The 22,883-nt window shown below is 44.6% G+C and overlaps 1 protein-coding gene across 1 annotated transcript in view; it reads left to right on the plus strand.

Moving 5' to 3' along the window:
- The window catches only part of LOC122542422 (uncharacterized), a 29,381-nt gene extending 8,869 nt beyond the window's left edge, over nucleotides 1–20,512 (plus strand). The window contains exons 2-7 of the mRNA XM_087982034.1: nucleotides 1,059–1,448; nucleotides 1,782–2,264; nucleotides 12,625–12,720; nucleotides 13,085–13,271; nucleotides 17,194–17,228; nucleotides 17,358–20,512. Of these exons, the coding sequence (XP_087838160.1) occupies nucleotides 1,059–1,448; nucleotides 1,782–2,264; nucleotides 12,625–12,720; nucleotides 13,085–13,271; nucleotides 17,194–17,228; nucleotides 17,358–17,572 (1,406 nt within the window). The 3' untranslated portion in view covers nucleotides 17,573–20,512. The remainder of the gene's footprint in view (nucleotides 1–1,058; nucleotides 1,449–1,781; nucleotides 2,265–12,624; nucleotides 12,721–13,084; nucleotides 13,272–17,193; nucleotides 17,229–17,357) is intronic.
- Nucleotides 20,513–22,883: the final 2,371 nt, after the last annotated feature.

The following is a 22,883-nucleotide window of genomic DNA, read 5'->3' on the forward strand; positions in this document are numbered from 1 at the left end:
AGATTTATACAATTAATGGTAGGGCCTTGGGTGGTGCGTTGGAGCAGAGGAATGTAGGGGTTCAGGTACATAATGCTTTGAAGTTTACATCACATATAGGCACGTGCTTGCCTTTATTGCTCAGTCACTTGAGTATGAGTTGGGACACCGTGTTGAGGTTGTACAGGACACGAGTAAGGCCTCTTCCGGAATATTGTATCCAGTTCTGGTCAGCTAGTTTTAGGAAAGATATTAATAAGCTGGAGAGAGTTCAGAAGAAGATGTTGCTAGGTGTGGAAAGTTTATGTTATAAAGAAAGGATGGATCAGCCGGGACATTTTTCACTGGAGCACAGGGACTTTCACAAGAGCATATGAAGTTGAGAGGTGACCTTATAGAAGTTTATAAAATCATGAGTGGTGTAGATAGGGTTAATGGAAGGTGTCTTTTCCCTAGGAAAGGGGATTTCAAGACTAACGGGCATGTTCCTAAAGTGAGAGGAGAATAATTTAAAAGAGCCATGAGGGGCAAAGTTTTTACACAGAGGGTGGTTCAAGCGTGGAGTGAACTTCCTGAGGAAGTAGCGAGTGTGGGCACAGTTACAATGTTTAAAAGACGTTTCGATAAGTACATGAATAGGAAAGGTTTGGAGGGATATGGGCAAAGAGTAAGTAAGTGGGACTAGTTTAGTTTGAGATTATGTTCAGCATGGACTGGTTGGACCAAAGGGTTTCTGTTTCTGTGCTGTATGACTCTATGACTCTGTGAATGTATGGATTAGGAACAACTAAACATTTCCACCAATTGTCTCAAACATTTTGCGATTATTGAGTCTGCATTACAATTGGACATTGTGAATAAAATGTTGTATTCTATATTGCTCTCAGTCATTGGATCCCAAGCAAATATCTTACATTCCAAAAATTTGTGGAAGAAATGACAATAAATAACTGACAACTCATTGTGTGATGTAAAAACATTCTCACTTCCTTCATTCACAGTGTGATTTTCATTGCAGGTTTAATTGTTTTTTAATTGAATACATTTCATTTCCCTCTGATTCTGGCATTTTCCTGCAGGCTCCATAGATCTCCATATCCTACAATCAGAGAATGTCCCCACTCTGCACTGTAACTCATCCTCTGATGATGAAGACACTGGAGCCTTGTGCAGGATCAGTGACCTCAGTTGGGAATTTCAGAAAATGATGTGTAGCAAAACAATGAATAACAATGGTGATTGTGAAAAAAACAGACCTAAGAAAAGTAAATGCAGACAATGCACAATGACCAAAGATGAAATGGAATCTAATTCACTGACATTCAATGTGAAGCCAGATAGCTCAGCAGTATTTACCTGCACCGTTCCGAATTCCACAGGAGGAGCCTCATCGATGTGTCCATCCTGGATCACACTCACAGGACCTGGATGTGAAGACTACCACCTGGACTTGGTGGTAAAGCTGAGTGGTATGTGAACTGGGTAAGAGGAGGTATTGGGGGGTGATTACGGGGGGAATATTTGAGAAATACAAAATGAGATTTGGTAATGTTTTAGGACAGAGAGCTGACATTGGACAATTATGGAGTCTTTATTAAGTTGAAATTACTGCATGTATAAACAAGTAGAGCCATGACAGACAGCTGACACAGATTTCTGAGGAGCTAGTTTTGCTGGATATTCTGGAGGTAACAGCCCAGGTATATGGACAAACGTGTTGATAGGGTTAACATGATCATCTCACAAAGTTCTACTTCAGATATTAATAAAATGATTACTGTTCTATTCAATGCTGTTTCTAGAATCTGATGAAATATTTTCTACTGATGAAAGCCCCTCATCATTGACAGCGCCAGAGGGAGACAACGTGACTTTACCCTGCCAATTTGAAAGTTACCACCCTTTGCCCTTCACTGTGCTTTGGATCACATCTGGAAATATTAACAAGTGCCTGTCCTCTGTTCACACTGAGGGATATGAATCTCATTTTAACACCCGCTGCTGTGTGAAAGGCAAGTCAGCACAAAGAATCTTTAACCACAGCTCACCTAATCCTACTGATAAAATACAGTTCCTCAACCTTACTATTCAGTCAGTGGAGGTGATGGACACGGGCAGGTATCTCTGTGTTATACACGGTGTGACGAAAGGGAAACCTATCTGGAAGATTGCAGCCAATATCTCCCTCACTGTGACAGAGTCGAGAGTGGAATCTACTCACAGCCCCACCTCAACATCTGGAATATCCTGGGGGACCAGTGATGGGACTCCCACAAACAGGATACGTAAGTCTGACAGTTTGAAATATGAATCATTTAACACCAACAATAATTCACCTGAGGGATGTGTTGCGCAATTTGTATCTGATGTAAAAGTTAGTTCAACTTCATTTGTTAACCAGTCGCCCCAGGAAACCTGCAGTGAAGTCTGGAGTAGTGAATCCTCAGGCAACTCAATATCTGGAATATACTCCATGATCAGCAGAATAGCTCACACAATAATCTGGATTATGAATTATTTGACATCTTTTAAACTGAAAGTAAACTGAAAGTAATGACCCCTCAGCTCTGTCCCCATCAAATACCCCTGGGACAGGGACATCAAGGGGTTAAAATACAGAGCAATGTTTCCTCTACTTAAAAGTCCCTTCTCTATTGCATCTTTTGCTCTTTCTCATTTTATTTTGATTAGATGCTGCTGTGAGATGTCTCCCCTCTCTATTGGCTTTTAGACATAACAATAAAGGGAGAATAGAATATTCAAACTGTGCAACCATTTTGAGCATTTCCTGTTGCTTTGAAAAACTTAGTGATGTTATGAATTGGTATCCGGAACAAGGCATGATTCCCAACTCAGGTGGTCTGGTCTAGGAAAACTCTTCTTCATTCACATTTTGTGGGGTTGATGCTAACACAGGATGTTCCCATCTTGTCATACATGGTCTTTTCCCTAATTCTGGATGGTTATGTCACATGTGAGTGAATTATTATCTCACATAAAACCTCCAATTGCCTTCCCTGGCTTCCTAACATCACATTTAGATACTTTTTGATACTCTCTTTCTGAACAAGACGCAATAGTTACTTTGCTTCATTGGGGACCTGCAAAGAATATCTACATAGTTCATTCCAAGATCCTCATGAGTTCCACTATCAAATCATGCCAGTCAGTATTCTTATTGCTAACATTACTTTCATATACATGAGGTGTCCTTTTCCATTCCTCCTTAACTACAGCATGCGGACATTGCTTGGTGCTGTTTGATGATCCTTGGCCAATTTAAGCTGTTCCCACTCTGTCCCAGATAAACAAGACTGTATCCTCTTGACATCGAACAATTCTTCGGCCGCCTTCGCCTCCGCGCCTACTTCTTTAACCAAGACTCTCGCCCACCCTCTGACGACCCCTTCTCCCGCCTCCAACACATCTCATCCACCTGGACACCCCGTGCTGGCCTCCTACCTGCCCTCGACCTCTTCATAGCCAACTGCCGCCGCGATATTAACCGCCACCTGAACTCCCCCACCCCTCTCACCCACTCCAACCTCTCACCCTCGGAACGCGCAGCCCTCCATTCCCTCCGTTGCAACCCCAACCTCACTATCAAACCAGCAGACAAGGGAGGCGCGGTAGTAGTTTGGCGCACCGACCTTTACACTGCTGAGGCCAAACGCCAGCTCACAGATACCTCCTCCTACAGCCCCCTTGACCATGACCCCACCCCCCACCACCAAACCATCATCTCCCAGACCGTCCATAACCTCATCACCTCAGGGGACCTCCCATCCACCGCCTCCAACCTCATAGTCCCACAACCCCGCACTGCCCGCTTCTACCTCCTGCCCAAAATCCACAAACCTGACTGCCCCGGCCGACCCATTGTCTCAGCCTGCTCCTGCCCAACCGAACTCATCTCGGCATACCTCGACACGGTCCTGTCCCCCTTAGTCCAAGAACTCCCCACCTACGTTCGGGACACCACCCACCCCCTCCACCTGCTCCATGATTTTCGCTTCCCTGGTCCCCAACGCCTTATTTTCACCATGGACCTCCAGTCCCTGTACACCTCCATCCCCCATCACGAAGGACTCAAAGCCCTCTGCTTCTTCCTTTCCCGCCGTACTGACCAGTACCCTTCCACTGACACCCTCCTTCAACTGACTGAACTGGTCCTCACCCTGAACAACTTCTCTTTCCAATCCTCCCACTTCCTCCAAACGAAAGGAGTAGCCATGGGCACCCGCATGGGCCCCAGCTATGCCTGCCTCTTCGTAGGATATGTGGAACAGTCCATCTTCCGCAACTACACTGGCCCCACCCCCCCACCTTTTCCTCCGCTACATCGATGACTGTATCGGCGCCGCCTCGTGCTCCCACGAGGAGGTTGAACAGTTCATCCACTTCACCAACACCTTCCACCCCAACCTCAAATTCACCTGGACCGTCTCAGACTCCTCCCTCCCTTCCTCGACCTTTCTATTTCTATCTCAGGTGACCAAATCAACACGGACATCTACTACAAACTGACCGACTCCCACAGCTACCTAGACTACACCTCCTCCCACCCTGCCCCCTGTAAAAATGCCATCCCATTCTCCCAATTCCTTCGACTCCACCGCATCTGCTCCCAGGAAGGCCAGTTCCAAAAACGTACAACCCAGATGGCCTCCTTCTTCAAGGACTGCAATTTCCCCCCCGATGTGGTCGACGATGCCCTCCACCGCATCTCTTCCACTTCCCGCTCCCCCGCCCTTGAGCCCCGCCCCTCCAACCGCCACCAGGACAGAACCCCACTGGTCCTCACCTACCACCCCACCAACCTCCATGTATAGCGCATCATTGCCGTCATTTCCGCCACCTCCAAACGGACCCCACCACCAAGGATATATTTCCGTCCCCTCCCCTATCAGCATTCCGTAAAGACCACTCCCTCCGTGACTCCCTCGTCAGATCCACACCCCCCCACCAACCCAACCTCCACTCCCAGCACCTTCCCCTGCAACCGCAGGAGGTGCAAGACTTGCGCCCACGCCTCCCCCCTCACCTCCCTCCAAGGCCCCAAAGGAAACTTCCATATCCGCCACAGATTCACCTGCACCTCCACACACATCATCTATTGCATCCTCTGCACCCGATGTGGCCTCCTCTATATTGGGGAGACAGGCTGCCTACTTGCGGAGCGTTTCAGAGAACACCTCTGGGACACCCGGACCAACCAACCCAACCACCCTGTGGCTCAACACTTCAACTCCCCCTCCCACTCCACCAAGGATATGTAGGTCTTTGGACTCCTCCATCGCCAGACCACAACAACACGACGGTTGGAGGAAGAACGCCTCATCTTCCGCCTAGGAACCCTCCAACCACAAGGGATGAACTCGGATTTCACCAGTTTCCTCATTTCCCCTCCTCCCACCTTGTCTCAGTCAAATCCATCGAATTCCTAACCTGCAATCTTCTTCCTGACCTCTCCACCCCCACCCCAGTCTGACCTATCACCCTCACCTTGACCTCTTTCCACCTATCACATTTCCGACGTCCCTCCCCCAAGTCCCTCCTCCCTACCTTTTATCTTAGCCTGCTGGACAAACTTTCCTCATTCCTGAAGAAGGGCTTATGCCCGAAAAGTCGATTCTCCTGTTCCCTGGATGCTGCCTGACCTGCTGCGCTTTTCCAGCAACACATTTTCAGCTCCTCTTGTAACATCTCCTTTCTAAGCGCTGACTCAGCTTTTTCCATTGCGGCCATTGCCATCCAAAATAGCAGAGGCTTTTTGTTCCAGTCACATCCGGGAATTTCCACACTAATCCCTTAATCCTTCACTCTTTTTCATTTTTACTTGTGGTGATTCCCAAATAGAGATGTGACAATGACTAGATTAGATTCCCTACAGTATGGAAACAGGCCCTTCGGCCCAACAAGTCCACACTGACCCTCCAAAGAGTAACCCACTGAGACCCATTCCCCTAACCATTGCACTTAATACTATGGGCAATTTAGTATGGCCAATTCACTTAACCTGCACATCTTTGGAATGTAGGAGGAAACCAGTGCACCTAAACGAAACCCATGCAAACACAGGGAGAATGTACAAATTCCACACAGACACTCGCCCAAGGCAGGGATCGAACCCAGGTCCCTGGTGCTGTGAGACAGCAGTGCTGACCACTGAGCCACTGTGCTGCCCAAGCATTTGATTGCATGAGATATTCTGTACCCACTTTTCAATGGATTGTTCTGCTTCCTCTTTCTACTTAATCCTGAAGACTGAGGGTAGTGGAGATGTGGAATTTGTACCTAAATCCCAACGATTTTTTGTAATTGAATGAAAATTATTCTGGTAAAATATGAATCCTGATTATTACCAACTTGTCAAAGACAAAATGGTACAGAAACTGTAAAGGAGTTTGGAGAGATTTTGAGTGGGCATAGATCCCAGGCTGAGTTAGCTGGACAGCGAGTTTGTAATGCAGCGTGAATTCAGATCCTGTCCCCAGCTGAGGTCATTGTGAAGGTCCTATCTGCTCAACTTTGCCCCTCCCCTGCAAAGAGGTGACCCTCAGGTTAAACTCACCATTTCTCTCTGATGGGAGCACGGCTCTCCTGGCCATCAAATGAGACTCATAGGCTGTCCGAGAGTCCAGGTCATGGCTAGGCCCGCACACCTGTATCAGTGGTTCCAAACACCTTTATGGAAATAAGGCTTGCACTTTAAAATCTGGATGTCTTTCTTATCTTTTGGCTTTCTTTTATTTCTGTCAGTTTTTAAATTCTGGTATTGCACCAAGATGGCTCAAGAATGTGATTTTGTACATTTTTCTCTGTACTCATGTATTCCTACACTTGATACGCATGACAATAAAATCTAAATCTAAGCTTTACCTTTACTAAATGGAGTGTAATGAGGGAAGATATGAAATAGTCCAATTCAGCAGGAAGAATAAGAAAGAAGGGCACTATTATAAAGATTGAGAGGTTGCAGAGCTCAGAGATGCAGGGGGATTAGATTAGATTACATTACAGTGTGGATCAGGCCCTTCGGCCCAACAAGTCCACACCGACCCGCCGAAGCGCAAACCACCCATACCCAAACATGTACCCCTTACCTAACACTGCAGGCAATTTAGCATGGCCAATTCACCTGACCTGCACATCTTTGGACTGTGGGAGGAAACCGGAGCACCCGGAGGAAACCCACACAGACACGGGGAGAATGTGCAAACTCCACACAGTCAGTCGCCTGAGGCGGGAATTGAACCCAGGTCTCTGGCGCTGTGAGGCAGCAGTGCTAACCACTGTGCCACCGTGCCACCCACTGCCACCGTGCATGAATCACAAAAGGTAAAGCAAGCAATTCAGAAAGCTAAAAAAAATTACCATTCATTGCAAGGTAAATAAATTTAGACGAAAGGTTATGATTCAGTTATACAGGGTATCGGTGAGATCACATATGGAATTCTTTGTACTGTACTGGTCTTCTTATTTATTTTTTTCATTCACTGGATGAGAGTATTGCTGGCTAGGCAGCATTTATTACCCATCCCTAATTGCCCAGAGGGCAGTTAAGAGTCAAGCACAATGTTGTGGGTCTGGTGTCACAAGGATGCCAGACCAGGTAAGACCAGCTCGGTTTTTCCAACAATCAACAGTGGATTAATGATCATCATTAGATTATTAATGCTGTTTTTTTTCCTTTTATTAAATTCAAATTCCACCATTTGCCATGGCAGGATTCAAACATTACCAAAACATTACCCGGGTCTCAGGATTTACAGTCCAGTGATAATACCACTAGGCCATTGCATTCCCTGAAGAACGTAAATACATTGGAGGCAGTTCACAGAAGGTTTATTTGACTCATACCTGAAATAGGAAGATTGTCTTATGAGAAAAGGCTACATAGGCAATGCTTGTGTTCACTGATGTTTTGTAGACTAAGAAGCAACTTTATTGAAACACATTCCAGAGGACTCTTAACAGGATGGATGTTGTCATGACAATGGACCACAACCTAAAACCTCTTAGGTGCAACATATGTTTATTTTTAATAGCAATCGTATCTAAAAATTCAGTAATTACACAGATTCCTGAGAGGAACTATTGGATGTTGCACCTGAAGAGTATCAACAGTACCTCAGACAGCAATATTTCAAAATAAAAGATGGTATGCAAAACCTGAACTGCAATATCCTGTGACTACAGAGATAATGAGGGACCATTATCTCTATAGTCATACCCTATAGTCATAACACATTTAAGTAGCAAATAAACTCATTGCTTCTTGAACTTAAAAAAACTTGGTTTGATTAACCCCTTTCAAGATATAAATACATTTGGTTTGGATAAAAATATCCACGAAGCAAGGGATGCTTTCTAAATTAACCGTGCTGTAAACAATGGAGGGAAGGGTTGAGTAAAGAACAGGAGACAGTACCTCCTCACCAACATAACCTGCTCCTTGTGCATATGTCTATTTGTTTATCATAATGAAACACGTCCCCCAACACTAGCATACCCACATTCAACACATACAGGCCAGGTGCTGCAATTAGTTTTTAATGCCCATTTTTACCTTTTGCCTAGAACTAACTTTCTTTCACCTCATATTATGTCCACAGTTTGGGACACAACCCATAACCAGAACAGAATTGCAATGACATGGGCACCCTTGTTTGGGGACCATTAACCTGTGGCAAGGATGTTTCCTCTTATGAGAAAATGTATGACAATGTATAAACCCTTTAAGGTGGAGGTGAAGAGAGATATTTTCTCACTGAAGGCAGTGAAAGTGAAGGTGCATGTTGATTGACTCTTGGTAAGTAAGGAGGGAATGTGGAATAAATCAGAATTATCATGGCCTTATTGACTGGCACAGCAGATTCCAATAGCTGACTCCTGCCCCTTGTTTGTATGTTCATGTGCTGGAGATCTCCAATAAAAACAAAAGTGCTGGAGACATTTAGCATATCTGGCATCATTTGTGAAGAGAGAAAGAACAGTACTAACATTTCCAATCCAGTGTATTGGAACTGTCTAAAGAAGAGTCTTATTGAACTTGACAGTTTGTTTCTGTCTCCACAGGTGCTGTTAGAACTATCGCATTTTAATGTTCTTGAGTTGTTCAGTTTAACCTAGACCACAGTAGGTTTGGATGCTTTGGATGAACAATAGCCATGTGTTTTGCAGATCTCAATGTTGGCTGTTTTTCTCCAATAGCATTACCTTTGGGAGTAGTGCCCTTCTTGAGAAAGCAGGCAGAGCTTTCTCTAGTTACAAATCCATCTGTCTAGCTCTGCTACAAACAATTACTTGATATTCAACAACAGGAATTGCTAGAGAAACTTTGCAGGTCTGGCAGCATCTGTGGAGAGAAAGCAGAGTCAATATTTTGGGTTCAGTGGTCCTTCATCAGAACTGTTATAGATTTGTTTCAGATTTCTAGGATCTGCAGTTCTTTGTTTTAGTTTATTTGAAATATGAGCCTTGTTGTTTCTTCCCACATATCAGTTCACTGTCTCCAAACTGGAAAATGGCAGGGGATTTTTTTTTTCATCTTCCGCATGAGAACATCATGTAAAGTCAGGCAGGAAATGCAGGTTCTGTGTCTAATGATAACATGTCAATTTCAGGAGAGACTGGTCATTTGTTTATTTCACAAATTTTCTCATGTAGCGGGACCTGTGGACAGCTGATTACTGTGACTATTTTCAGTTAGTACTTTTCATTTCTAAAACTACTCCAGTTTGAGAAGTTGCCAGGTATTACTCATCTGATAATGTAATTTGGAAATTGATAATCCATATTTTATCCATATTGGTGACAATATTTGAGTATGCCTGAGGTTAGTTATTCCAATTCCCTTTGGGGTCGGACCAATTTTAATGAATTCTATCTTTTATTCTAAGAACTTATAGTTATATCTCATAGAGGAGGCCTGGAGAGACATAACTATTCAGTAAAATGTTCCTATAATGTTAAATATAAATTAATTGTTCACATTTAATTCCATACGGTGACAGTGACATTATGACACAGTGATACATTAACGCAGTGACACATTAACACATTACCACAGTAATACATTAACACAGTAACACATTACCACAGTAACACATTAACTACAATAACACATTAACACAGTAACACATTACCACATTAACATAGTAACACAGTAAAACATTGCCACAGTAACACATTAACACAGTAATACATTAACGCATTAACAGAGTAACACATTACTACAGTAACACATTAACAGAGTAACAGATTAGCACAGTAATACATTACCAGAGTAACACATTAACACATTGGGGGCTGAATCTTTTTTTTGTCCAAGTGTCCGGTCGTGTTGAGTTGTTTGAAAGAGATTTTGTCCAGGAGCCCAGGTGAGATTTCATGCTGTGTATTAATAAACTCACATCATTAACTATCTATCTTACTCCCATTCCTCTTGTCTGATTCTATTCCCACCTTGGATCAACTCACACTGCAGGGATATCTCATAAATTACTGGCTTTCGTGGTGCCAGTGCAATCTTTAAAAGACTGTTGTGCGCGGGGACAAGCTCTGTCAGTCTGGAACTGCTCTGCATCATTCCTGATATTTGCCCCAGACATGTCAGAAATGGGGAAATCAGTGTCCCACCTTTGTGTGGAGGAAACTGGGGGTGCTACTGAACAGGGTGGTGCGGGTGGTGCAAAGTAGGGATGGGGGGTGGGGGTGGGGAGAGCTATGCTTCCTCTTCCCCAGGAACACACATTAGGCCCAATCACCACCTAGTCTGAGATTGCCACCTGGGTTAAAGCAGTCTCAGCCATCTGGAGGAATACCCAGCTTCTGTATGAAGAAGATTAGGTAAGGTAGATGCCATTATCTCCTCTCTGATACCTCAGACTTACTTACAGTCTGTACTGCACCCAGCTCCCACTAAGGCTCATTCTATAACAGTCTCACTATTGACTGCAACATCTTTCCACACTCACTGTCACCCTCCCCAACCTGACATCATTAACCCCTGCATTCCCTCTGTACTGCCTACTCTCCTGCTTGGAACACCTCCCAGCTGCACCAACAGTAATAGTCGTGCCACCACTTCCATCTCCTGTAATAACTGCCTGTCTCTCATTCTAAGAGGGAAACACTTCACAGTAGGGTGGAAAGTGTCAAGGGAATTGGTGGGTTGCCCAATATCCAGTTGCTCGCTCTTCCTGACCCTGATCTCCCTGACTGTATCCAAGCCCTTGGACTGGTATCGGGGATTACCCTTGACTGACTGTGCTGGCAGCCCCTGAGTGAAGGCTATCTCCCTTCTCTTGACTGAAAGCTGCAGGCCATCATGACAAGCTTCTTGGCTTGGTGTCTGTGCTAAACAGCACAGCAAAACAGAAATACCGTGAACCTGCTTCCTTTCATTAGGGAGGGGAAATGTCCAAAGAAAATGAGAGGCCAGGGTACTGAGGGTATCAAGGTAGACACAGAGTGAGTGAGTGCTATGACAGTAGGTGAACACCCTGGAGTTACCACCTGGTTCAGTCCATGAGCTAGGTGTGTCTCCCTGAGCACACAATATCCTTGCTATAGGATTTCAATGAGAGCTGCCAGTACAGCCTGAGGGGCAGCCCTGAAGTATAGAAACATCCAGTAAGTGCACTGATGATTTTCTGTGAGGGTTTTTCTTGGAGACTGTCACATGTCAGATGCCAATGTCTGTGGACGAGTGGCAGTGCCCATGGATCATCTCCTGCCACGTTGGTGCCTGGTGTCCAACATGGAGGTCCTTTTGAGTGAGCAGCGAGCTGAATACGCCAGATACCCTCTCTGATTTCCATATCAAGAATTTGTGATGTCCAGCTTGTTTGGCACATTCAGTCAATAGGAATCTGAATATTACTGAGGAGAGCTGTATCATTAATAAGGTGCTTTACAAACTGGAATCCTCCTTTCATTGGCAACTTGCTGTTACTTCACTGTGCAGCAACTGGCATGAATGATGCAGCAAGTTGCTCCTGACATCAAGAAAGACCTTACTAGCCTTCTTTCACAACTCGGTCACAATCTCACCTCATGAATGTCACTCAGGACCTCATAAAATTCCACCATTGTGTTTGTACTTTATATTATATCACATTTAATTCACTCACCTGTTCAATTGTGCATGTCTTCCTCTTTATTTCAAAGTTGTCTGAAATTCAAATAACAATGTAATTGGGCTCATATGCTTGATCAATATATCTCCTTCCCAGAACAAACTTTCTTATTTATTGGTAAACATTGTTTTCATGTCGTGAAATAGTTAAATGGCTTCAATCTTTACAGACCATTTGATCCAATTGACCAGTGCCACGTAATTGATTTCTCATTGGTTTTTGCTATGGGACATTAGTTCCATTCCTAAGGGAGGACATTCTCACACACATCCCAAAAGCTTTTGGATGAGTGCAGGTTTTAACTTGACTGGTACATTTTCATGCAGCTACAGGTAAACATAAAAGCTAAGGTTACAAACATTCACTTAGAGTCTCAAACAATTGAAGTTATATCAAGTTGGGTTAAAGCTGCAGAATTTGATCCATAGCTTGATAATTCCATAAATTGTGGTACGAAAATATGTTTTGTTCCCGTATTAATGCTACTTCTTTTCTGCAGAACCAGTCATTGCAATCGTAGCTGTAGTATGTGTGGTCGTACCAATTTGCATTGTTGGGGTTTACTTAATCAGAAGAAAACAACAAATGGCCAAAGGTAAGTAAGAACTTTAAATCGTTGAATTCAAATTTAGAAAATTATAATTGAGTGCAAACTCCTCGCAGCAATTTTTAACTTTGTCTTTCCAATCTCATACATGTCTTGTGATGAACTCTCAACAACAGGACTGAGGTATGAATGGGCTTTTCTCAGTTTTTGGGCAAATTTGTTGTAACTTCTACTCATTTAATGAAACATTCACAGTTTCTTCTTTTCTTTTAATAACTATAGCGATAATAGTGCTCAACTAACACAGGAAAATGAATGTAAGTGACTTGAATTATTCTCCACCTCTACCAAGTCTGTTTTTAATCAGAGTTGAAACTAAAATCACGCGATGCGTATCCATTCTTCTGTCTAGGTGTTGCATACGCAGTGGTTCCCAGAAGGGAAAAGTCGGTTGAAAATGAACTTGTTGCCTACTCAGTGACAGAGGTTCCAGCACCACCAAGCCAGTCAAGGCCTGACAAAGGGAAGGAGAAAATCCACACAACCTCTGCTTCCACAGAGCATGTGTATTGTTTGATCAAAGAGCCAGCAGTTAAAGGGTAAACAGCTAGCCATATTCTTACTGACAAAACTGACAGCAGGGAAATTTATGGAGGATCAGAAAATGATTTAAATTGTGTGGAAGCCCATACTGACAGATGGGTTCTTCTCTACCATGACCCTCCTAGAAGACCATAACAATTAGGAGATGCCAATGTTGGACCGGGGTGGACAAAGTTAACAATCACACAACACCAGGTTATAGTGCAACAGGTTTAATTGGAAGCACTAGCTTTTGGAGCTGCTAAAGATGTGCGGGTTAGGTGGATTGCTCACAGTGTCCAGGGATGTGCAGGCTAGGTGGATTAGCCATTAGCCAGGGTTACAGGGATAGGATGGTTCTGGCTGGGGTACTCTGCGGACTCAATGGGTCAAATGGTCTGCTTCCACACAGTAAGGATTCTACTGTATTCCACTTCCTTTGAAACCCTGCATTATTTAAATCACTGTACATCAGCCTGTGCAGCTGGGTTACAGGGTAGGGATCTCTCTACACTCTATTAACAAGATTTCTCAACTTCAAACTTAGTGGAGCTAGGACATCTTCACTTCTCACACTTCATAGCCTGTTTGAGTCAAAGTGTCAGTTTAGCTGCTGCTCTTTACATTACTACATAGGATCACGCAGGATAGATGGCACAGGTCATTCAGCCCAACCAGTCCAAATTGGTGTTTATGCTTCACTTAAGTGTCTGCCCATTTTCCATCATCCAAATCCACAAGAGTAACCATCTATTGCCTTCTCTCTTCTAAGTTGTCCAACCTCTCATTTCATGTATCTAAACTATTCACTTTAATAACTCTGTGGTAGCGAGTTCCACACTATCACCGCAGAGGATCTAGCTGATAAAGCTTATCTCATCAAGAAAGCTTGGGGAGAAACAGAGTCAGAGTTTGTGACAAAGATGTAGAAAGCCAAAGAAACAAAGACGTAAAGAGGCAGACAGACTGAGAGAGACCTACAGACACAGGGAGTTGGATTTTCATGGAATTGGGTGCGAAAATAGGTGCATTATGCATTCTTAGCAATAAGCTCAGATATTAATTTGGGTATTGAATTAGAGCCATAGAGGTCTACAGCATTGTAAAAGACCCTTTGGACCATCTAATTATTCTAGCATCTAACTACCTAACTAGTCTAATCCCATTTTCCACCTTTTGGACCTGTTAAAGAAATAAAGTATAAAAGTAGTTACTGCAACTGTACAAAGTACTAGTGAGACCACACCTGGAGTATTGTGTACAATTTTAGTCTCCTTACTTGAGGAGAGATGTAATTATATTGAAGACAGTTCAGTGGAGATTCACAAGATTGATTCTAGAGATCTCTTATAAAGAGCGGTTGAGCAATTTAGCCCTAAACTCTCTGGAGTTTAGAAGAATTAATGGAGATCAAATTAAGATTAAGAAGATGCTAAGAGGGATGGATAAAGTAGACGTAGAAAGGATATTTCCCCTTCTGGGGTAATCTAGGTCGCAGTATTAGGGTTGGGGTAGCAGATTTAAAACAGAAATGAGGAGACATTAATTCTCTCCAAGGATCATGAATCTGTGGAATTCACTACCCCAAAGTGCAGTGGATGCTGGGACATTGAATAAATGTAAGAATTTTACACAGAGGGTGGTACACATATGGAATGAGCTGTCAGCAGAAGTGGTTGAGATGGGTGCATTCACAACATCTAAAAGGCACTTGGACAAATACATAGATAGGAAAGGGTGAGAAGAATATGGGCCAGGTGCAGAGAAATGGGGTTAATGTTGATGGGCATTTTGGTCGGCATGGACCTGTTTGGGCCAAAGGGCCTGTCTTCATGCTGTAGGACTTGATGACTCCATGACTCTAAGGAGGTAAACAGATTTTTAAATAGTAATGGGCTGAAGGATTGTGGAAAGCAGGAAGGAAAGTGAAGTTGAGGCTGAAATAAGATCTTACGTTTTTATGATGTTCTTATGTCCCTTGTTGCCCAATGTGTGACATACCAGCCTAGGTCTAAAGGCGCCCAGGTCTTTCAGTATGCTGTATGCATTATGAGGAGCTTTGGCACCCAGGGTAAGAAATTGTTTGTTTGGTTGACATTTCTGGTATCCTGTGTTGGGAGTGCGGTGCTGGAAAAGTTGGTCAGGCAGCATCCGAGGAGCTGGAAAATCGACGTTCTGGTCTGGAGCCCTTCATCAGGCCTCGGCTGGTATTGGGCAACAAGGGATATAAGAATATCGGAAAAACATAAGATCTCGTCTCATCTGGTATCCTGTCAGTTGCACAATTTTTATTTCCTCAAATGTAAAATATGTAAGGTATACTTGCAGTTTCTGCTTTTGATATTTTCAAGGGCCTGGATGATTGACATTTGCATTTTTCTTAACTAAATCTGTCTTTTTAAAATAAATTGGAATGTTATGACTAAATGACCAACTGTTTTTATAGCTTTATTTTTAACATACCCTATTATCACTAGGGCTATTAGGTCTATACTATGGAAACATGGATATCAAAGTACCTTAACTTGGCATAAAGAGTTTGAGGGATCTTGGGAGCTGGATGGGAACAGAGCTGGTATGAGAGAAGATGGTAGGTGATTGGATTGAGGCATAAGGAACACGTGTGTAGGCTGAAGGAGTGAGACGGCATGAGTGCTAGAAAACCTTTCTGTTTTTATTTTAAGTGGGACAAAGTCCTTTTCACTGTCTCTCCATTCAGCACTCTGAAGGGACTGCTTCCTCCTTGGTACCTGGTTAACAGCTCCATCACTCCCAAATGGAGTTCTCCTTATTACCCAAGCACATCAATCCTTTTGCATCCTCCTTTCTCACAGTCTAAGAGCACAAACACTCCTTCCAAATAAAACAGTGATTTAGTTGTATTTGTTTCAATTTTATACAAGGCATTTGTTGCTCATGATGTGGTCTCCTCTACATTATGAGACTGAGACCTTCATTCAATCCACAAGCTTGACCACAAGCTCCCATTTGCCTGTCATTTTAATTGTCTACCTTTCTCCCAGTCTGACCACTCTGTCCATAACCTGCCATAGTGTTTCAATGAAGCTCAATGCATGCTCCTCGTCTTTCATCAGGTACTTCACAGCTGTCAGACTCAACAGGAAGTTTAAACATTTTAGATCCTAACCTTTGTCCTCATTTCATTTTTATGTGTTTTTCTTTTGCTAGTTTGTAGTTTACTGTTAAAACCTTTACTTTGTGATCAGACAGCTGCTTTCCTGCCATTCACAACTCTTCCAGATAAATGTTTTATTTAATTACTTGTCGCAACACCACTCCCTTTGGCTTCCCCCCTCCCTTAACTTCCACCCTAAGACACAGCATCCCTTTCTTCCTTCTTCCCACCATCCCCAGTACATACTCCTGCCATCAATCCGTCAAAATCTTTCACATTTCTAGAGATAGCCAGCTGAAGAGAAAGAGAGAGAGAGAAACAGGGAGACAGAGAGAGAGACAGACAGACAGAGAGAGAGAGACACAGAGAGAGAGAGAGAGAGACAGAGACAGACACAGAGAGAGAGAGAGAGAGACCGAGACAGAGAGAGAGCGACAGAGAGACAGAGACAGACAGACAGCAGAGAGAGAGACAGAGAGAGACAGACAGACAGAGAGAGAGACAGAGACAGAGAGAGAGAGAGCGACAGAGAGACAGAGACAGACAGACAGACAGAGAGAGACACAGAGAGAAAGACAGACAGACAGACAGAGAGAGACAGAGACAGAGACAGAGAGACACAGAGAGAGAGACAGATAAAGAGAAACAGAGGGAGAGAGAGAAAGAAAAAGAGAGAGACAAAACAACGAAGAGGATATTGCATAATCAGCTCTCCACATACTTTAAGAAAACAAGAGCTGCAGACTGTTGTTTAACATTGCCTGAGTCTGTGTGTCTTCATATTTCATTTTGTGTTTTCATAGAGATGGAGACAAGACTGAAATTCAGGAAGTGGAAAGTAAGTAGTTTAGATCTTGGAATCTAATCACACTCTGTAAACATTCTAAAGTTTAATGGAATGAAACATCTCCCAGGTGTCCATGGTTTTTTGTAAATCTCATTAAACATGCTATCTTCTCACATCTAGGCAAAGATGACAGGAGCCATAGGGCCTCTGCACCCATCGAACTCAACAACCGGTCACTGCTCAACCAAGGAGATCCGATGGCTTTACCGACTGACCCAACGTACTCTTTGATTGGCAGCCCAGAGGAAGAGAGTCTCAGACATACAGTACCACAATCTGACATGAAGGCAAATGACCTGTTAAAAATGGAGGAAAATCCGATTTATTGTAAATAGAGGAAACCATGCCACAGTTGACTAACTGGAGGATTTCATGTTTAAATTCATAGTGGTGCATGTTTTTCACAAATATTTTAATATCTTAGACTTATCATATTCAGGAACAGGTAGTGAATATTTTCCCACTGCAGGTACCTGAAAGGGGTGGGGAGGACTGTTGCTGTGTGGCGGGATGGATGCAATTAGCTATTGCCGCACTATTTCTCCTGGCTCATATAATGGGTGTAGGAGAAATCCGATATCAAGACAAAGTTTTTGCGATCAAATTGTCAGCAACTCTGGGCTGACCCACATTCAGACTTTAGAGGTCCATCTGGCAGAGTCCAGTAGTAAAGGGTCTAACACTTGTTGTACGACATAAGTAGAAGATTGGTTTTACCCTGAACCTTGCCATAGTCTGGGAGGTGAGCTCCTAAACGATTACATCCTGTCCCCTCCCCCAAACTGCTCCATCCCCTTGTGATTGATGTTCTGTTCTTGTTGTGATGACTAGAACTCACAGACTGGGACTGAAACTAGGGTCAGGAATTTTCCTCTTTCCTTCCTGGGAGCTGGGAAGCCAGATAATGGATATGCCCACCAACTCCAAAATGATGAGGTTGCCTGGAGTGCTGCATTAATGATCACTTTAAGGACCTAATTCCATATGAACTGCAATTACTTCAGTTCCAGACAAGGTGATTCTGAGTTTGTTGAGCCGACTGGTGAACAGGTGCAGGAAGGTCAGCTTGTTGAGGTGGGTCGACAGGGGAAACAGTCCTTGATTTGTGCAGGTCCAAGGGGCTTGACCCAGGGTGCGGGACTCCTGACTATTGAGCCTCCTCACTGCCCTCTCTGGTGACCCACCTCTTCCCATGAACCACAACCCCATAGAGCCCCCTTCCCCCCAACCCTCTCCTGCGCAAATCACACATCTCACTCATTCTGATCCTCCACCTGAGGGTCCAGCAGAAACCACTGTCCCAGCGTCTGCTGGGACTCCCTGCTTCAGCTTTGTAATTTTAGTAGATAACCAATCAGAAGCTTGATTGATGTGTGATCTGCGAGTCTTTCTGAACGAAATAGGCTGCGGGTGAACCCTTACGGTTCAACTCACCATCCACCTGTCTCAGCTTTAATTGGCCAAATGTAGTTTGTGGTGCAGCAAGATCCAATTTTTAGCCTCCATCGTCAGGAGCGAGGGGACCCAGAGCTGGTGCAGTGTAGGTCTGACACAAAGCCAATTCTACTCAGCACAAGCCGTATTAACGGAGGTCCTGGGCCTCCTCCACCACCGCTCCCTCACCACCAGACGCCTGGAGGAAGAACGCCTCATCTTCCGCCTCAGAACACTTCAACCCCAGGGCATCAATGTGGATTTCAACAGCTTCCTCATTTCCCCTTCCCCCACCTCATCCTAGTTTCTTACCTCCAGCAACACGATCCCCTTGACTTGTCCGGACTTGTCCGACCTGCCCAGCTCCTTTTCCACCTATCCACTCCACCCTCTCCTCCCTGACCTATCACCTTCATCTCCTCCCCCACTGACCTATTGTACTCTATGCTACTCTATCCCCACCCCCACCCTCCTCTAGCTTATCTCTCCACGCTTCAGGCTCTCTGCCTTTATTCCTGATGAAGGGCTTTTGCCCGAAACCTTGATTTTGCCTGTCCTCGGATGCTGCCTGAATTGCTGTGCTCTTCCAGCACCACTGATCCAGAATCTGGTTTCCAGCATCTGCAGTCATTGTTTTTACCTCGCTTAGCACAGTGCGCGCTAAAACATGCAGATAAAAAAACCTGAAGATACAGGAGATCTGAAACAAAGAAAAACAGAAACAGTGATGTTCAGAGTGGTTTTCCTTAATCACCTGACCTTTCTATGCCAGTAATGCTTTGTTGATGCTAGCTTTAACACCATATCCTTTCACCTTTTCCATCTGGGACTGTCTAGATCTCTAGAGAGTAGTCTTTTCTGTCTTGTAACATCGAGTTGTGAAAGGTGTTCTGCCCAGCTTTGCCTGACCCTCCAGGCTAACACAGCACCTCATTCAGTGTGAGAGTGACAGAGAGGGAGCCTGTAATGAAGGCTGGTCCATGAAATGGGTAATCACCCTGATATTGCTGGAGTGCTGTTTAGAATTAGTAGCGATGAGCATGGCTTGTTGACGCCTGAGGAATGTGGAGCATGAGTTTAGAGATTCACTGCGAAACTTCACAGGCTGAAAATGTGTATCAGGAAATTTGAATGACAATCGAGTGCACAATACAGGTTAACAGAGAGATACTGAGGGAGTGCTGCAGTGTCAAAGGTGCTGCCTTTGGATGAAACATTAAAGATAGGACCCCTCTCATCTGTCTGCTAGCCTTTAAGAGTCCTTTGGCATTATTTTAAGGTCAATATTTTACTTGTTATTATCACAATACTATTCAGAGAAGCTTGCTGTGTGCAGATTGGCTGCTATTTCCTATATTTCAAAGTTTCTTCATTCACTGTAATGCATACTGAAACATCTTGTGGTTATGAAAGACTCTCTATGACTGCAAACTGTCTTTCTGTCCATCCATCCATTTTCGGGAAAGGGGAAACAAGCAGAATTCAAATGGAAACTGACCCCTGCCGGGGCAAGTGCGTTTTCACCAACTGCAGCATAGAATCTGTTTGAAGAGATCGACCTCACTAACACAGGATGGATCCGTGGGATCCCACAGAGGGACAAAGGTATCCATTACACATCCAGGGCTGAAATTGATCTTTACCAAATGGACTTTGATTGGAATGGAAATTTGGCACAGCCTGAAACTGGCCACTGATTAACTGTGAGCTTCACACGACTGACAAAGACCAATTTAATTTCCACCACACCCATATCGGGGACTCTGGAACAAGGCTTGCTGCCGTGTGATATGCAAATATAACTTGTGCATTAAATCATTCAATAAAAATTGCTTTAAAAATCTAAATGGTGATCAGAGTAATTACTCAAGCAGTGATTTTATGCTAAGCTGATTGAATAATTTAACCAATGCCTGTGACAGTCAGGCTTGGTATCTCTGGGGTTTGAGAAGATCATGACTAATCAGCACTGACCACTGCCCAAGTCCTCTCTCTCTCTACAGATATAACACTGTTCCTGTTGTCATCCTGCCTTTGTTCACTTTAATTACTCTGATCCTCTGATCTTCTTCAGAAGGTGAAGAAATGGCCTGGTGTTATTATTGCAGGACTATTAAACCGGACAGCCAGATAATGTTCTGGGTACCTTGGTTTGAGTGGTGGGATTAGGAGTCTAATGATGACCATGAATCCATTGTTGATTGTCGGGGAAAAAAAATCCATCTGGCTCACTAACGTCCTTTAGGGAAGAAAACTACCATCCTTGCCTGGTCTGGCCTACATGTGACCCCAGACCCACAGCAATGTGATTGAGGCTTCGCTTAGGAATGAGTTATAAATGCTGGCCTAGTCGGCAATGCCCTCAACCTCTGAATGAATAAGGAAAAATAAAAGATCCTAAAAGGCATCATGTTAAACTGTTCAGGATTAAATACCAATTTTCACTGTTCCACCCATCAGGCAAGCCTGTCTATATCATTCTGTCGTCTAAAGCTTTCCTCCTCACCATTTATCACATCAGCAATGTTCATGCCATATGTGAATTTACTGATCATATCTCAACATTCAAATGTAGATCATTAATGAACACAAAGCAACAAGAGACCAAACCCTACAGTACACCTCTGGACACAGGCTTCAACCTGTCATTAGCCAAGGGCTTTTAGTTTGCGAGTGAACTAGTCTACCATGCGTGGCCTTGTCAAAAGCCTTTCTGAATCTAGAATAGCCACATGGTTCTAGCAGTGGCGGCAGTGCGGCTCCAGGCCATGGCTGGGCCTGAGTACCTGTTAGCAGAGTTGAGGGTGTTCCAGGTGCAGCGGTGTTCCAGATGCAGTGATGTTCCAGATGTGATGCTTTTAATGGCTGCAGTGGTGTTCTGGATGTGACAGTGTTCCAGACGCAGTGGTGTTCTGGATGCAGTGGTGTTCTGGATACGGTGGTGTTCTTGATGCAGTGGTGTTCCAGATGCAGTGATGTTCCAGATGTGGTGGTGTTCCAGATGCAATGGTGTTCCAGATGTGGTGGTGTCCTGGATGCGGTGGTGTTCTGGATGCAGTGGTGTTCTGGATGCTATGATGTTCCAGACGTGATGGTGTTCCAGATGCGGTGGTGTTCCGGACGCGGTGGTATTCCAGATGCGGTAGTGTTCCAGATGCGGTGGTGCTCCAGATGCGGTGGTGTTCTGGATGCTATGATGTTCCAGGCATGATGGTGTTCCAGATGCGGTGGTGCTCTGGATGCAGTGGTGTTCTGGATGCGGTGGTGTTCCGGATCCGGTGGTGTTCCGGATGCAATGATGTTCCAGACGCGGTGGTGTTCTGGACGCGGTGGTGTTCTGGATTCGGTAGTATTCCTGACGCGGTGGTGTTCCGAATGCAGTGGTGTTCTAGACGCAATGGTGTTCTGGATGCGATGATGTTCCGGACGCAATGGTGTTCCAGACGCGGTGGTGTTCCTGACGCGGTGGTGTTCCGAATGCAGTGGTATTCCAGATGCGGTTGTGTTCCGGACGCGGTGGTGATCCGGATGCAGTGGTGTTCTGGATGTGATAATATTCTGGACACAATGGTGTTCCGGATGCGATGGTGTTCCGGATGTGGTGGTGTTCTCGACGTGGTGGTGTTCTGGATGCGGTGGTGTTCCAGATGCGGTGGTGTTCCGGACGCAATGGTGTTCCAGACGTGGTGGTGTTCTGGACACGGTGGTGTTCCGGATGCGGTGGTGTTCCGGACGCAATGGTGTTCCGGAGGTGGTGTTCCGGATGTGGTGGTGTTCCGGATGCGGTGGTGTTCCGGATGTGGTGGTGTTCCGGATGTGGTGGTGTTCTGGATGCGGTGGTGTTCCGGATGTGGTGGTGTTCTGGATGCTATGATGTTCCAGACGCAGTGGTGTTCCAGATGCGGTGGTGCTACTGATGCAGTGGTGTTCTGGATGGAATGATGTTCCGGACGCAATGGTGTTCCAGATGCGGTTGTGTTCTGGACGCAGTGGTGTTCTGGATGCGGTGGTGTTCCGGATGCAATGGTGTTCCGGACGTGGTGGTGTTTCGAATGCAGTGGTATTCCAGATGCGGTTGTGTCCCAGACGCGGTGGTGTTCCGGACGTGGTGGTGTTCCGAATGCAGTGGTATTCCAGATGCGGTTGTGTTCCGGATGTGGTGGTGATCCGGATGCAGTGGTGTTCTGGATGCGATGATGTTCTGGACACAAT

This window comes from Chiloscyllium plagiosum, unplaced genomic scaffold (assembly GCF_037043375.1).
Source record: "Chiloscyllium plagiosum isolate Xiang-an unplaced genomic scaffold, Cpla_swu_hap1 HiC_scaffold_42, whole genome shotgun sequence".
Taxonomy (NCBI): domain Eukaryota; kingdom Metazoa; phylum Chordata; class Chondrichthyes; order Orectolobiformes; family Hemiscylliidae; genus Chiloscyllium; species Chiloscyllium plagiosum.